This window comes from Rhea americana, unplaced genomic scaffold, assembly GCF_003343005.1.
Source record: "Rhea americana isolate MKP2758 unplaced genomic scaffold, rheAme1 scaffold_196, whole genome shotgun sequence".
Classification (NCBI taxonomy): Eukaryota; Metazoa; Chordata; class Aves; order Rheiformes; family Rheidae; genus Rhea; species Rhea americana.
Window position 1 is genome coordinate 539,640 of NW_028186105.1, and position 16,868 is coordinate 556,507.

Sequence of the window (16,868 nt, forward strand, 5' to 3'; positions counted from 1 at the left end):
CGCGCAGGTGAACCCCCCGTACGAGAGCACCTTCGTCTTCCCCAACGACTTCCCCGCGCTCCAGCCGGACGCCCCCGAGCCTGGTGAGGCCTGGTGTGGGCGAGCGGCTCCCCCGGGGGCGCCCCCCGGGCGCGAGGGGGTGCCGGCGGCTCGGCCACCCCCTGCTCTGTCCTCGCGCAGGTGGCAGCGACCACCCGCTGTTCCGCGCCGCGGCCGCCCGGGGAGTGTGGTAAGCGCAGCCCGCGCCGCTCGAGGCCTCGGCTCGAGGGGCCGAGCCCCGGGCGCCCCGCGACCCCCCAGCCCCGCACATCTCCCTCCTCCGCAGCAAGGTGATGTGCTTCCACCCCCGGTCGGATCTGACGCTGCCCCTCATGTCTCTGGCCGAGATCCGGGCCGTGGTCGACAAGTGGGCCGAGCTCGCGGCGGAGCTGGGCGCCGCGTACCCCTGGGTGCAGGTGGGTCCGCGCCGCGGCGGGCAGCGGCGCCGCCCTGGTGCGGGCTCCCTCCCTGCTCGGCGCGGGGGCGGGCGGGCGCCCAGGCGGCCGGCGGGCGCTGCGCTGAGCCCCTCCGCTTTCACGAAGCCGGGGGTGGGTGGGGGGACGACCCGGGTGTCCGGCCGGGTGCTCCGGCCCGCTCTCCCGCGCCTCTTGCTCCGCAGATCTTCGAGAACAAGGGAGCCATGATGGGCTGTTCCAACCCTCACCCCCACTGCCAGGTGAGGGCCCGGCCGTCCCACGGGCGACCCGGTTCAACGGGGAGTCCCCCACMCCAGGGTGGGTGGGGGGACGAAGTGCACGCCAATCCTCTCCTGAACTGAGTGCGTGGGCCCGAAGCCACCCCAGCCCTTCCTGCAGGGAGGACCCCCTCCCCGGTGCCCGGCCGGCCGGCCAGCCGCCTCCCGTCCTGGGGACCGTCCCTCGCGGCCGCCGCGTGTCTGGCTGTCCGCCTGGTGGCAGCATGGGCCCGCAAATGGGGAGCGGGGCTCCAGCATCCCCGGGTACCAGGGGGTGTCAGAGACCCTTGCTGGGGGGAGCGTGGCCAGATCCTCCCCCTCCCCCCCAGCTCGACCAGGTTTTAGTGAGAGGGCTGTGACACGGGCCTGGAGCGGGTGAGAGGGGACAGCGAGCAGAGCTCTCCATTCATCCCGGTGCTGCCAGCCCTGCTTCAGGCTGTGCGTTTTGCTTCGTGGCCTCTCCCTGGAGGGCCAGGAAGGCTTTTCGCTCTGCACGTTTTATGGTGCCCCCAACCCTACCTTGGTCCCCAAGCAGTGGGAGAGAGAGGGGGTCCTGAACTGGAGACGGGTTGGGGGTCTCTGAAGGCTGGGAGATAGGGCAGGCTCTGTAGGGTGGGYGCAGGTGGGCAAGACCTCAAGATCACAGGTGGGAGATGGGGGCAGGTAAGTGTCCTTATGCCCTGCTTCCGTCCTCCCAGATTTGGGCCAGCAGTTTCCTCCCGAATGAGGCCCAGCTGGAAGAGCGGACCCAACGGGAGTACCTGAGCCAGCACGGCGTGCCCATGCTGCTGGAGTACGCTGAGCAGGAGGCTTGCAGGAAGGTGAGGATCAGCCTCTTGTGTGTTCTCTTGAAAGCTGGGAGCATGGATGTGTGCTGAAAGGGACAGGATGAGGCTCCCATTTCTTCCAGCTCCCAACAGTGGGCTCCGTGGGAGCTGGAAGCACACGAGCYTGGGGCTGGGGTCTGTGGGGGTGATGCGCCTGTGAGTGGCTCTATCAAGTGGTGTTTCCCGCAGGAGCGGCTGGTGGTGGAGAACGCGGACTGGTTGGTCGTGGTGCCCTACTGGGCCACATGGCCTTTCCAGACCCTGCTGCTGCCCCGCCGTCACGTCTGCCGCCTGCAGGACCTCAGCGAGGGCGAGAGGGACAGTGAGTGACCTTGCACCCCGTAACTCTTGCTCAGTCTGGCTGGGTGGTGTGTGCTCCCCTCTGTTGTTAGAAAGCTCTCCCCAGAAGCCTGGCTGGTGCAGGAGGGCCCTGCGTCCCCGTGGGGAGCAGGGCTGGGTGTGGGATGAGCAGGGGTTGGATTCCCATTTGTTATCCTCWGGGCTGGCAGGTGAGCCAGCCCTGCTAAACCTCCCTGTCATGGTGCAAGTGGGGACGGAACCCAGGTGTCCGGGTTTTTGACTGTACCAGTGGGAGACCAAGATCCTTTTTTTGGGGTGATGAAGATCCAGTTTGGGACGCCTAATACTCTTGCGATGCTGGCTGATCAGGAACAGGCACTTCTCCAGCCTCATCACTCGGATGCTGTGTGTCTGGATATGCGGGGAGGAGAGCAGGTGGCCAGTGTGTCTCTCCTGCCATYGCTGATGTCCCTGGAGAGCTCAGATAACAGCTCACCATGGTTGTGCTGCCCAGGGAGGGGTGCCCTGGATGAAATACTCCCAGTCCAGTGCACTGCCTGTCCCCTGGCCCATGAGAAGAGGCAGGCTGGCTAGCTCGAGGTGCAACTGCCCTAGCGCTTCTGTTGTAGGCCTGGCATCCATCATGCAGAGGCTTCTCATCAAGTATGACAACCTCTTTGAAGTCTCCTTCCCCTACTCAATGGGCTGGCATGGTGAGTGGCTGGATTGGGGGAGCTGGATAGACCCCCGGACCATCTCGTTCACCCTGCGGTGCCTGTTTGTTCCTGGCAGGGGGATCATACCCACTGCTTGGGCCAGGCTTGGTTTGCTCAGGCATGTGGAGCTGGTGTGGAAAGCCAGGACTCATGGGTTCCCTCTGCAGCATGGGGAGGGGAGAGGACGTGATGGTTAGTGGGGTGGCTGAGTACCGTGGGAGTGGGATACAGCTGTGGGGAGGCTGTGCAGACCACCCTGCCTCAGGTTCTCCTACTCACACTGCCCACCTGGGGGGGGCTCTGAGCACCAGGGTTATGGGGCACAGGGGCTGAGTACTCCCATCGCCTGACTGTTTCCCTCAGTGCCCTGAAGGCTGTGATGCTTGTGCCCTTTGGGTTTTCAGCATGGGGCTGGAGTGCCATGTCCTCTGTGTCCCTGTCCCCTCCCCAGTGGGGCAGGGAGCCTGGCAGGACTTGGTCTCATGTGCAGCACTTGCACCCCTGGCAGGAGCCCCCACGGGCCCTCACCTGGAGGAGGACTGTGGGCACTGGCAGCTGCACGCCCACTATTACCCACCCCTGCTCCGCTCCGCCACCATCCGCAAGTTCATGGTCGGCTACGAGATGCTCGCTCAGGCGCAGAGAGACCTCACACCAGAGCAGGTGAGCRTGGGCAGGGCTGGCAGAGGGGGTGGGAAGGGCACAACGTTCCCAGGAGCCGCAGGGACCTGCGCCGGAGCTGTCCCTGGGGTCTGCCTCTCTGACCCTCATGCTCTACCCCGCAGGCTGCTGAGCGCCTGAGGAACCTCCCCGAGGTGCACTACAAGCAGAGGCCCAAGGAGACGTCGTGACCGGGAGCAGTGGAGTTGGCCCTTGGCTTTGCTTGGTGGGGCCAAGGAGAGGAGTCACTGGGTGGCGGGGGAGAGCTAGGCTGAGGCCTGTCTCATGTCACTTGTGAGCCCTCTCGTTTCCTTGCCAAGGTGCCTTCTCCTGAGCCCTGTCACAGCTGGGCTTGGGTTTTGGGCCAGTTGTGCCTGCTGGTGTACAGGTAACCTAGGCCCTAATCCTGCTGCATCCGTGTGCAGGTGATACCATTCCCACTGTCTCCTTCCTCATTCCAGGTTGCGTCTTCCTGCCTCCACAGAGTGCCCTTATCAGCGCTAAAAGGCTTGCCCTCCTTCCAAACCAGCCTCTTCCTGGTCAAGCTGGGATGATGCTGGTGGGTTTGCCTGCCCCGTGGAGGGACACAGCCTCTCTGTCCAATAAAACCCATAAGCAAAGCACTTCTGCCTGTGGCCTGGTGGCTCTTGGCACCAGATGGGGGGGTGCACGCATGTGCAGGGGTCTCTTCCGTAACTGCTGTGGRGGGAATAACATTGGGGACTACAGAGGAGGTGCCGGCTAGTCCTGTGCCACCTGCTACCGTTTCTGGCTGTGCATTGCCTCCTCTTCCTCCCTGGGAGGAGCTGTGAGCCTGTCCCTGAGAGTGGCAGGCTCAGGAAGGAGCTGACAGCAGGCAGGTGTTTGTGCTGCTCAAGATTTACCTGTGCCCTCCTAGGAGAGGGCTGAGGCCTGGCAAACTTSCTCCATGGAGACTCCTGGCAGTGGCTCTCTGGCTGCAGGCAGAGGCTGAGTGTGCAGAGCCCCTGCTCCAGGGCAGGGCTGAGCCACAGGACTGCTCCTCTTCCTCCTCTCTGCCCCAGGCTACGGGTTGGCCGTGGCTCTCCTCTTGCCCACTGCATGCCRGCAGGTACCGAGGTGCAGTACGGGRCTGTKTGCCCCCATGGGATACAGTGAGGSGCTGGATTTTTGCTGGAGCTGAGGCCAAAAGGGATGTGGGTGGGTGCAGCTCAGCACATGGTGCTGCCAGCCCCTCCGTGCCCACCCTGTGGGGTTGGGGGAGCACCAGGCTGGCCGCTGGGCTGGAGGGATGCTGCAAAYAGCTCTGTGGTCAGTGCTTCCCCCCCTTGCAGCCCCCTCCCCTTGCCCCTGGGGCTGGGGAAAACTCGGGGGCCTTGCAGGGGTCAGTCCTGGGCAGAGGTGCAGGGGATTTGGAGGTAGCTAGCCTGGGGGTGTTCCCTGATGGGGATGCTCATCCTGTGGTGCTGGGTGCTGAGCACCATCTGCTGTTGTGTCTTAATGCATTTTTTTTTTAAAGATCCATTCTCTTAAATCCCTAATGAGGCCTGTATTATTGTAAAGTTTGTAATTGGTCTCCTRGGGGCTAGAAATATCTTGCAAGGAGGTAAATGTTCTCCTCAGAACTGATTTTGCTACCTGCTAAATGACAATTTCTGGCAAGTGTCGTTGCCCCCTCCCCAGGTCTGTGCGTTGCTCTCATATCACTGGGGTTGGAGAAGGACCGGGACAGCGGGTGGCTCTGGGGGACCTGGGAAGCCAGGCTGGATGCGGGTGCTAGGCCCCCTCCTCCTGTGCTTGTGCTCACCCCATCCCAGAGCCAGTCCTGTCACCCAGGCTCAGGCGGACGCAGGGGTCCTGCAGGTGTCCGAGTGTTTTTCCGGCATCGCTGGGAAGCTGTGGTTGCGTGCAGTGGTGGTGGGCAGCAGCGCGCGGACCTGTGTAGCTCATGGGGTGGCCCTCGAGCTCAGGGCATGGAGGTAGGAGGAAGGGAGATACCCCAGCCCAGAGCCAGCTCTTGTGCAAACTTCTGTATTGCTTCCCAGGACAACTGGTGCCGGGGCAGGGTTTGAGCGCCGGGAACCGAAGGGCTGCGGCAGGCTCTGCCACCACCTTGTTTGCAGTCGCCATCCCTCCACGCGCACGTTTGCCACCACCCAGCCTCAACTCTGCCTGGCTTTCCCCAGGGCCTGGAAAAGCGGCAGCCAATTGGCTTAAATATGTGAATCCAGATTGGGGTAATTAACCACTGAACCGGTTGTAACGAAGCTAGTCATCTCTTCCTGCATGCATAGTTAGCTCTGATTTAATAGGCCACCGGCTCCGTGCCTGGTCCGCATCACGTCAGCCCAGAGCCGTAAATGAAACTCGCAATAAGTCAGGCGGTGTTAAACTTTACAGTCGCCGTCTTTGAAAACAAGACGCTTTCTCTAATAAATCACAACAAGTGGGATTGTAAATATCAAGGCAGGATCCATATCGCTTAATTAAACAGCGGCTAATGAACAGCCTGTTTGTTGCGTTGTGATTTAGGACGAGAGCTAGGGAGACGGCGCGTGCCGAGGAGCGCAGGTGCCCACGTGGGGCTGCCGCTCCTGCCAGGTAGYGGCTGCTGGAAATGAGCTGCTGCCGGAATAGCTCCGAGCTGGGGTAAGCGGTGTGTGGGTTTTATATATACGTATGCATGTATATATTTATTTATTTTTCCCCCMAAAAATGTTTCCTGCTGTGGAAAACTTCAGGGGTGAAGTCACCTGTAGCTTCAAGCCTGGGAGGAGGAGCAGCGCGGGGATACGGCCCGGCTCTACCGGAGAACCCCGGCACCTGGGCTGCCTCGAGCTTCCCCCCGTGACAGATCCACCTTAGCTTGCCTAGGTATTTTTAACTTGTGTGCGAGGGGGTGGGAAAGCCCAAGAGGGAGAGATGAAGTGGTTTCTCTAAGCAGGAGAAGGTGAGGATGGCTCACGTCTGCGGGAGTCAGGATTGAGCTGGTGCAGATGGAGCAGCCGGTGGCCACGGCTCTGCGCGGCTGGGATTCAAACGCATTGCAATGCATAGGAACCGTCCCTGCCTTGCTGCAAGGTGTAAAGCCCTGAAGCCCTTTATATTTTGGTAGTTAAAATGCAGCTGTACTCAAAAAAAAAACCAAACCAAACCAAACCAAACAAACAAAAAAAAACACTCAAAAAGCAAAACAACAACAACAAATAAACCCAAACCCGTGAGGTGGTGTTGCATTTTCGAGGAAGAGATTAAAAGCATCTAGACCAGCCCAGGATAGCAGAGCGGCTGGAAGGGAGCCGTCCCCTTGCTTTTGGCCTGGCAGTGTTGAAGGGAAACTGAAGCTGTCAGGGCATGATGCCCCTGTGAGGGGAAGTGCCTGTGTGACCCTGCCCTGAGCTGTGACGGCAGGGTCACCCTTGTCCTCGACCCTAGGAGCCACCTTCCCCCAGCAAGGCCTTTGGGGAAGCCCAAAGCTGTACTGCCAATTAGTTGCAGAGAGCTTGTTCTGGGTATTTAACACTCGCRCCAGTGTGCTGGACTGAGATTTCAGCCTGAGGAGCAATTATGTATTGGGAATTGCTGCTTGGTGCTACCCAATACCTAACACCCAACCTCGGTGTCTCAAGTGGGAGACCTCTCCTGTACCAGTTGCCCCAAGTTGGGCAGTGTACYAGCCCAGAGCCAGCTGCACGGAAAACTGCTGGGTTTAGTTCAGAAAATCCGTGTCCCTTSTTTCATCCCCTTTTCTCCACCCATGGTCACCAGATCCTGACGATGGAGACCTGAGATTGGGTCTCCCGTGTGTGTGCTCTGTTCCTGGCAGCACTGCCAGGGCCGGGAGGGGGGATGTGGGTGTCGGGATGGCGTGCAGTGTGAACCCAGCAGCGAGCACGCCTGCGGTGCAGGGGAAATGCTGCGGCTGTGCTCCAAGTGCTGCCMCACCGGGGTCCAGCTGGTGCAGCTCTGCTCCTGGCTGCACATCAAACTGGGTTCTACATGGGTGAATCYGTCTCTGAAGTCTCTGCACCAGACCGTTCCGGGAGGGAAAGATGAGGACAGCTTGGGGAGACGACAGGGAGAGCAAGCAGGGACTTTTGACTGCCCTCAGGGATGCAGTTAATGCATTAAAAACACATCAAGATCCCACAGAGGCATTTGCTCTTGCCGTGGCGTGTTAATAGAGCTGTGAGGGATTAGGAAAGGGCGGTGGTGCTTCTGTGCTGCTCTCCAGAGCTGAGTCTGCATGTTGGCATGTCCCATGTTCTGCTGGAGCAAGGCATTAACCCAGTGGGGATGTGGAGATTTAGAGCCACTTGAGGAGGCATGACCAGAAATTTAGTCTCATTTTCATCTGTTTTTTTTTTTTTTTTTTTTTTTTTTGATGCCACTGAAGCAAATGGGTCGAGCTACGAAGGAAAGGGGTTTTCCCAGAGTTATTGGAGTCTTAGATTGACTGAGGAAAAAATGAAGCACTTGCTCTGGACTGCAGGACTGCCCATCTCCATCATCTTTGGTACTGGGCAGGAGGACACGTGCGCCATGGTGGGTGTCAAGTGATAAAAAAAAGTGATAAAAGCGGCAAGGTCAGACTGCTTTGTTGTCAGCCCAGTCCTTTCTGTGAGAAACATTTACTGGCCAGATAAGGTCACGGCTTATTACCAGGAGGACTCCTGACTGCGTATGTGGGAACCGATCCATCTYGGGAGGAAAAACGTCCCGTCTCGGGAGAGAGCAAAGTCTAGCAAAGCATCCTTGGCAAAGGCAGCCCTGCCGAGCGAGGTCTGCTGCCTGGGGTGTGTGGCTTGGTGGAGGAAGCTTTGGGGCTTGTAGGGTGCCAGTAGGCAGCACTGAGAGCAGCAAGGCTCAGCTTGGGCTCAGGGCATGGTCCCGACATGGAGCAGGCTTTGCAGAGCCCGTCCAGCTGGACACCCAAAGGTCTTGCTCCTGCCTATTGGCGGATCGAGAGCAGCGCGGGCTCTGAAGCCAAGGACACCCTCCCCTGTGCCGCTGCGCCTCACGATCCCGGCTCCGAAACGCCTGTGGGACCCCTTCCAGGGCAGGAGAGACTATAAGTATTCAGCAAAGGGAGTTRACCGGTAACCAGAGCATTTTAATAAGAAAAATAAGGAATTAGTGTAGGCCTGCCGGCTGCTGCCAAACTGTGGTTTTACTGTCCCTCCCGGTACTGGGTTTATGGCTGTCATTTCATTCCAGTTTTACTGTTGCTTTTGCCCGTATCTCTTAGTTTCTCCTTGACTCCTGCTGCCTGTGATTGAATGGGCCTTTTAGGGTCATAAGCCCTGAATTACCCCCGTCCTGGCTCCAGTGTGCTAGCCACAGATAAGTTACCTTCTTTCCACATCCCAGTGTTTCCCTTCAGGCTTGCATTATGAACCGATCCTCACCTTTTTTTAGTCTTCCTCCTGAACTGGGGTGGCTAAAGCTCCTCTCGGCCTTCGTGTAGCCTCTGCAACTCCGAGCTTTCTCTTTTTTCCCTTTCAGCCTTGCCCARTTTCAGGTGTGAGCCCAGTTTGTGGTCAGCAGTGTGCAAGGGAGCCTCCTGCGCTGAGTACGGTGGCCCGGGCCAGCAGGGGCCGGTGGCTCCAGCAGTGGGCAGAGGACAACCACAGAGCTCAGAGCTGGCCACGTTGCCCTGGTTTCTATCTGAAAGACACAGCCAGGTGCTTTAGGCAAAAAGCAATTAAAAATTTCAAGCGGATGCGAAACACTCTTGTGCCCTGCAGCAGGCAGCTCCGTATGGCAGGGAGATCTGGTATTCCACAGAGTAAGAGGAAAAAAAGCTTTTGGATCTTGGCATGCAGAGATGGGACCACACGAGCACCCGCCGGGCCAGTGYGTGGCATCCCGGCTCGCCCTGGGCTAGCTGGAGCATCGCCTTGGGCTTGGCAGCTGGCCCGGCAGGAGGGTTTCCAAAGGGCCGAGACCAACGGGGAGGTGGGAACGGTTCTGGAGGTGTCTTGCCCATGGCTCAGCCAGCTGGTGTCTTCTCCGCTTTGCCCCTGCAGAGCGTGTGGGAGGGGAACAGACCTGCAGCTCCCACCTCCCTTGCCCTGGTCCCCCATCCGTTGGTGGCCCCACATCAGGGGGCTGCGGTGGGTGTCTGACTGCAGCCCCCGGTGCTGAGGGAGAGGGTTGCTGCAGCGAGGGTGCTGCTTGCCGGCGGCAGAGGGCTGATGGTTTTGAGGTCCCGGTGGGCCGAGGGAGCGAGCGAGCGGAGAGGGGGGCTCCGGCAGCTCCGTCCTCAGCGTCTGAACATACTTGTCACTGCCGGGTGGAAAAATCCCCAGCTGGGGTTCGCCTGGGCAGGAGGTGACTCCAGGGCAAAGCAGAGCCCTGTGGAGAGGGCAGGAGGTTGATGACATGCTAATTAGATGCTAACGAGACTTGATGCTCGGGGGGGTGGTTGGTGCGACCCATCTGCTGAACCACTTGCGGGTGCAGCCCGGGGCCTGGCTGAGGGTCCTTGCAGGCGGCCGCAGCGCGCTGCGCACCCCGCCACGCTGGCGCGCCGTAAAACATACTCGTAAATAACCAAACTTGACAAATAAAAGCCGAACTTAGTTTGCCTGCGATTGCCCTGTCGGCAGAGCTCTTGGGCTGGGCCTCCCCAGGGCTCTTTGCGGGGCTGCTCGAGCGCTGCCCTTTGCCGTGCCTCAGTTTCCCCTTGGCCGAAATGGGGTCACTAGTGCTGCGGCCTGACCCCCTCGGTCTCTGCAGGCCAGGGTCGCCCTGGACGAACCCCAGCTCCGTCCCTCCCACGGGGATTTTGGGGCTCCCGGGGGTGCCAGGACCAGCCGACGCATCAGGGACTTGGAATGATTATGGTAAAACCTGCGGGACACCGAGGGCACGGCTATGATTTGTGCTGTCTAAATGTTAATCAGAATAATAATGCCTATTGAGACAGCTGTTTTAAAAGGCTGTGATGTCGGAGTAAAAATTCCAATAAAACTCTATTAGCCCTTCCTCGTTACACTAATGGTGCCTGCTGCTAAAAGCCCCCTGCTATAGACACCCGTATTAATGGGCTTATTACAGGAAATAAAATCCAAGGCTGAACATTACAGTGAAGCCTGATTAATTCAACAAGGTAATCTTTTTTTCTCTTTCCTCCCCWCTCTCCTCTTTTTTCCTCCTTTATTTAACGAATGCGCTCCTTGAAGTACCAACTTTTGAGCTTTGCTTGGAGTTGGGTGACAATTTTAAACTTATTTTGTTCAAAAAAGAGATTAATCTTCACATAGGCTTCCAGTTTAAACGGGAGGAAACGCTTCTTACAGGCATCCGCCAAAGCCCAGAAGAGAGGAGCGATGGGCAGGCCGGCAGCGAGGACGTAGCCGGGCCGGCGAGGGGAGACAACGCGTGTCCTGGCCATGGTGCTGCTTGGTGCCTCTCGGGCTGAGCCAGCCCTTGGCTTGGCCAAGCAGAGGCACGCGGTGACCTTGGCCAAGGCCAAGCTCCTGGGGGCGAGCAGCCGCCCCTCGCCGCTCTTTTCCTTCCTTCCTTCTCCTGATTTCTCCTCGTTTCCCCCCTGCCGAAAGGGCGCATCCAGGTGCTCCTAGCCCAAACGCGGCGCGACCCTGGCCCCGCGCGTGGTGGCCGTGGCCCTGCAGGGACCGTGCCGGGCGCGCGGCACTCGCGCGGGCCGGGTCGGCTCGCTCAGCCCCGCTCGCCCCAGCCTCAGCAAGCGCCGGGAGGAAGAAATCCGCTGACGGACACACCTCTGTTAATCGAGGCCATAAATAACGGCCATAAAACCCCTCTTCCCAGGCTTTTTGTGCTCGGCCAAACCCTGCCGATGGGCGAGGAGACGGCATCTGTTTTATGGGCGGCTGGAAGCCGGCGTTGCATTTTTCTGGCTCRCGTAACCCCGCAGGTACGCTCCTTCCTTTGCCTTTTTAACGGCCCTTTGATTCACGTCCCTCGGAGCCAAGTTTAATTACGGCTTCGGCTCCCGCGGCCCGAGGATGGAGAGGGGAGCGAGCTGCCCGCTGCGCACGGAGGGGTGGCAAAGCGCGAAGGGAGCGCGGGAGAGGAGGGATGGAGGGCAGGGGGGAAGGGGAAAGGGAAGGGGAAGGGGAAGGGAGGAAGGGGAAGGAGGAAGGAAGGAAACTGCCGTAGGAGCTGGCGCCCGCTCTGCTGGCGGCGCCGCGCTGCCCCGCGGGCGCCTGCCGGCTCCTCTTGAGGTCGGAGGCGAGCGAACGGCGGGACGGAGGCGGTGGCGGTGGGACGAGCGGCTGGAGCAGCCCCAGGGCCGCATCCCGCCTGCGGCTGATGTTTCCCGGAAAAACAGCCGTCATCCGCGGCCGTGCCGGCGGCGAASGGCGGCAGCGAGGGGACGGAAGCGGAGGAAAGAACGAGGAAGCAAGAAAGAAACCGGAGGAGGAGAAATCAATTTAGTTGCAATAAAGCCTCTCACTGCATTAACTGCTAATCCACAAACACACAGAGGGAGCCCGTGGAGTAGAGGYGTTTAATTAAGCTGTTTGCTCAGCGCCGGCTCGGCAGGCTCCGGCGCGGCGCGCCGGGTCCCCGGGGACCGTCCGCTCCYGGCTCCAGGTGGCGGAGCAGCCGCGGGCCCCGGCTCGGTCCGGCCATCCCGGGAATATCGGGATGCCGTTGGCACCGGGGCCCGCCGGGGCCCGCTCCCCTTTCTTCCTGCCCCCTTTTTGGCCCCCTCGTGGGGAAGGGGGGGGCCCGCGGGGCTGTAATTCTCCTCCTCTCGCGTTTGATCTGCCAGCGGGCTCGGCGGGGGGAAGACCCCGTCTCGGCAGGCTGCCYGCGAGATTAAAGGCAACCAGGGCCCAGCCAAAACATCCCCCCCACCACCACCACCCCGTCACCCCTTCCTCCATCCTCCCCGGTTTTCTTGGCAGAGGACGAAACAGGGAAACGAGCGCACTTCTTTCGAAGCCCTTCTTCTTTCAATATTGCGCTGGGCTTGGATTCCCTTCCGCACGCCTGATTGCTGGCGTCCCCCCTCCTCGCCCGGCCTAAGCTGTAACAGCTGAGGGCTYGGGATGAGCCTGGGGGGCTGCGAACCCCCGGGGGCGACGCCGGCCGGACCCGGTCCCGCCGCCGTGTCCTTGCCCCCGTCTTCGCCTTCGGCTGGGAAAAAGCCCCGGGGCGCYGATGCGCGGCCGGCCGGGGGGGCCGTCGTGTCCCAGGGACGYGACAGCCCGGGGGGCGTCGCGCCGTCGTTTCGGCTGCTCCGAGCCGGGCTCCAAGGAACCCCTCTGAGCTGCTCCGACGGCACTGCCCTGGCAGCRGCAAATGACTCAGGCTCAGCCAAAGGTGGTGGGTTTTCTCCAAATTTTTTCACCCCCCCCCCCAAAACCAAGGAGAAGAGAAATAACTGGGCAATACTAGGCAATATTTTAAAGCCGAAGGCCATGTTTTTGCCAGAGAGCGGTGAGGTCTAATGCAAGGTYTGAAAGATCCTTGGCCGTGTCCTGCGCCCTGGCGGTGCAAGGCCTGGCCCAGGATGGAGAGCGTGGGAAAGAGCTCAGCTATCCCAGGGAGCTTCTCAAAATTTGGGAATCTCGTCCTGCCCCGAGCTGGGATGAAAGCTGCGCTTGGGAACGTGGCAGAGAACGGCCCAGCTCCTGCTCGCTCTTGTGGTTTCGGCAGACTGTTTCACTTTAACGTTTTCCAGATATTTTCTTTTGATTTCACCCTTTTCTGTTTGATTTTGTTTTTGAAGATGATAACGATCTTCCATTTCCAAATGAAAAGTCATTTGGCACCCATAGGAGGAAAAGAAAGGATTTACTTTTCATTTAAAGCTCTTGAAACAGAATAGTTAAACTATTGCATATCCCCCACGACCACCACTGTTTTGGGGAAAAGTAATTCTTCTGAAGTGACCTTTTCTTAGYATGCAGCTTGATGAAGTGGCGTTTTTCTGAGGGAAAAGCATTTCTGTGCAGGCATCTGGCCGATCCCAAAGCGAAGGGCCCTGGCAGCAGGGACGGCTGGCGGAGGCGGGAGCCTCATTTGGGGTTTCTCCCGCGGCTTCAGGAGGGTGTTCGGGGTGGGGCGTCCCGGGAGTCGCGCCCTCGGGGGCAGCTCCCCGCTCTTTAATCGCATCCGGGAATCCTCATTTACCGCCTTCCCGGGCGTTTCGGACGCCGTGCTGACCCGCTGTTGCGCCGGTTTATTAATCAGGATGTCAGGCGGGGGCAGATCAAGCGGCTTACGAGGGGCTAAGTGCATTAGAGCCATGCTATTATCTCTCTGCACCAAATTGGTAATCTCCACAAAAAATTAGAGCGAGCTCGTCTGACAAGCCCTATTCTCCATATGACCCCGCGAGCAGAGCCCTAATTATTTTACCTTTCTTTACCCCTTCGTTARTCCTATCCTCCACCAGCCCTTCCGTTATTTTGCCTGCGACCGATGCTGGTAACGAGAAGGGCCGGCTCCACGCCTGCTTTTAAAAATCCTGGCRCCTGCAGGCTCCCGAGGGCGAACGTGTCTCCTTGTGTTGCTTTGCCCATCTAGCAGGTAGGCGGCTGCTTTTGGAGGGTCCTGCATGCTTTTTCGGGGCGACGTTGTCCCCCCATACTCAGCAGGTGGTGGTGGTGTATAACCGATTCCTCCCAGGCTTTTCTTATCGGAGGATTTTAATGTTTTATTCTGCTGCAGATTGGTCTTATCCATTGCTCAGGCTTTTGGTGGGGGCCCAGCCYTTCATCAGACCTTTCTTTTAATGTTTCCCAAGCTAGACGTGGGGATGGCTGATGCCTTTCACTTCCCTTCTTGCGCTCTCTGGTCTGTGCCTCTTCTAGACAGCGGCAATCATCTGGAGGAAAACAGGCAAAACCTCTTATCACTCCCGCGAGCYGAGCTGATGCAGCCTTTACATTCTTTGATTGCATTTAATACCTTTCATTTCACATCTTTCAACACTTACAATAGGACCATATATATATATATCTATATCTATAATAATACCTGTTTTGAAGGCAGAAGCCAAGGTAAGGGTGTCTGGAGGGAGAGGGCGCTGAGGGAACGAGCGGGTGGATGCTGGATGTGGGACACCATGCATCTGCAAGCCCTGGTGCAGCTGGGGCTTGCTGCCAGGGGACCAGCTGGCCCGCACCTGGGGTTGGCCTGGCTCGGATGATGCCCTTTGGTGGACCACCCTGCCCAGGGAAGCTGCGGCTGCTCCTGGCTGCCCTTGTCTGAGGGGTTGGCGGCTCTTTGGCCTGGCCAAGGGACGTGGACTCTTCTGCCAAATGCTGGCTGGTGCCTGTTCTGGGGGCTTCTTGCTCTGGGTAATATGGACTTGAGCTTCAGCAAAAACGTGGCTTTGCAGGATGCCGGTCCAACCCACCRGGATGGGCTCGCAGTGTCCCCTGGTCTTCGCTGATCTGATGTTTGGGAACACGGATACAGACTGTGAAGGGCAAGGATGTAGCAAGAGAGAGAGYGATGAGGAGGGTGTAGAAATACGTTGCCCTGAAAAGCGTCTGTATCTCCCCCGAGCTTTGAATCACTAGAAAGCCTCATCACCTCGGGCTGAGCCGCCCCCCCCCGGCTGGAGGTGGCATGGGGCAGTTCGGCTGCTCCCAGGGAGCGATCTGCTCTGGGGAGGTGGCAACGGGCTGCATCCACCGGGCTGAGGGACATGGCAGGGCATGGGAGGGTGACAGCAGAAACCAGCTTTGCGAGCCGCTGATAATGCTTTGGGATGCCCCCCTCCATGCAGAAGCACCGCCCAGGGGATTTAATCCAGGAGCCACCCGCCTCTCCTAGAGAAGCCAGAGAAATCCCCAAATTCAGCATCCAGAGGGTCGGCTCTGCTGCCAGTGCTTTGCATGGGGAATAACTGCTTCCTCYGCTTTTTACTCCTTGTGAGCTGCGTTTACATCCAGGTGTTTAACTCTGACCTTGGATCAATTTCTTGTTTAAAGTTATCCRTTTTCCATGACAAGTGCCTCCGAGATGATGAAAAATTGATATCGTGTAACAGCAGAGAAGTGTCTTTGGATCCACAGCCAATCTCTCCTGCGGCRTGGAAATAAAATGCTCTGAACACTGCAGAATTTCTGAACAAATCCAATTTAGTATAGCTATATATATATGTATGGGTGTGTATATGTGCGTAGCTTTATACATATGTGTATTAATATTCTCCCCCCATTTCATTGCAGCATCTGGCTAGCAGAAATACACCTCCTAACGCCGGAGGCTAACGGGAGATGTTTTTATTTGTCCTTGTTATAAAATAGATATCCCCATATTAACTTTGCAGGACATTATATTGATGTAATGCAGTAAACTTTATGGCAGATTTCACAACCCTGTTAAGTGTATCTTCTTAGACTGTAATATCAGCCCAAGAAGACAGGTGAAACGCTGCCTGCCCATGCCAACAGCGCGAGCCTGGGGGTTCAGAAGAGGGGTGACTCGGGTAGTGCTGGATGCTCCCCCTGTGCCAGGGAGAGGGTTTTGCTCCTCATCTCTCAGCGGCTCCCAAAGTCTCCAGGAGTCGCATCCTTTGGTGGAGAAAGCCTCCAGGTCTTGGGGCTTCCCCGGTGCTCAGAGCACCTTTTCCATGCATTGCGAAAGCTTATTTCTAGCAGCATGGCCATTTTGGGGGACACCTCCTTGCCCGCCTCAGCYCTGAGTGCCAGGGGCAATGGCATCKCTCGGGTTTCTGGTCGTCCACTCGGGCGGCTGTTCGCTCTCCTGTCCCTCCTCCTGCCAAGCTCCCAGTAAATCGAACGTAATGCACACTGTGTCCGCTGGTCACAGATAACTGCGTAGCTTAAATCCTGCTTAAATTCCCTAGGCTTATCTGTTAAATGGGATCTCGGTTATAAATAGAGTGCTGTGGACGCAGAGCTCTATTTGGGCAGCAGCTTGTTTGGCAAGGAGTTTTATAGAAGTTAGAGCAAATTGCTGGAGAGAAGCTGAGAGATAATAACAGGGAAAATGATATTAAACTGGCTTCTCTATTTGCCCCTCATCCTTGTCAATCCATTTGGAGGAGCACAGCTTTCAGGCAAACAAGATGGGGTGAAAGTAGGTCTCTGCATCTCTTTAGCTGACAGAGGTGACCTGCGGCCCACACTGGTCACCTGGGTGAAATCATACCAGCTCCAAACTGTGCCTGGAGAGACCAGATTAAAATCCCATTGCTCTGGTGGCACTTGGACCTGCAGCAAGGACCCAGCTTGGCAATAAGTTAGCAAGGCTGGGTCTGCAATGGTCTGTAGGGTTAGGGAAAGGCTCTGGGAGATGAGTCCTGGATCTGCAAAAGGCAACCAGCTGGAGGGGCTTTGCAGGTCCATAGGTACATGTGAGAGAAAAGCCTTGTTGGATGCTCTGGCTCTCAAGGGTTGCACAGACACTCAGATAACATTAAAGGAAAAAAAAAACTCATTTACTGGGATCTTGGAATAGGACAACACTTGCATGGAGAATAAGATCTCCTGGATAGGACAGTCAGTCACTGTCAGGTGGTGAGAGGAGCCTTCATTGCAAGGGTCCTTACTGTGGCATCTTCAGCTGGATTAGGAGAGGCTGAGAAACACTGTTTTACTCAGTTCTTACAGTCTGGCTGGCCATGGTCCTACGTGACAGCACCAGCACATGCGTAATTCATTGTTGTTGACGTAC

The 16,868-nt window shown here is 57.9% G+C and overlaps 1 protein-coding gene across 1 annotated transcript; it reads left to right on the forward strand.

Annotated features, from left to right (window-relative positions):
* Position 1: 1 nt before the first annotated feature.
* GALT (galactose-1-phosphate uridylyltransferase) lies at positions 2-3,859 on the forward strand (the record flags this gene model as incomplete). Its single annotated transcript, XM_085303065.1, has 9 exons — positions 2-83; positions 181-229; positions 326-455; positions 659-715; positions 1,432-1,554; positions 1,750-1,882; positions 2,490-2,573; positions 3,085-3,239; positions 3,362-3,859. Coding segments are annotated over 9 exons (879 nt in total), but the record flags the coding sequence as incomplete, so codon positions are not given.
* Between the last annotated feature and the right edge of the window lie 13,009 nt (positions 3,860-16,868).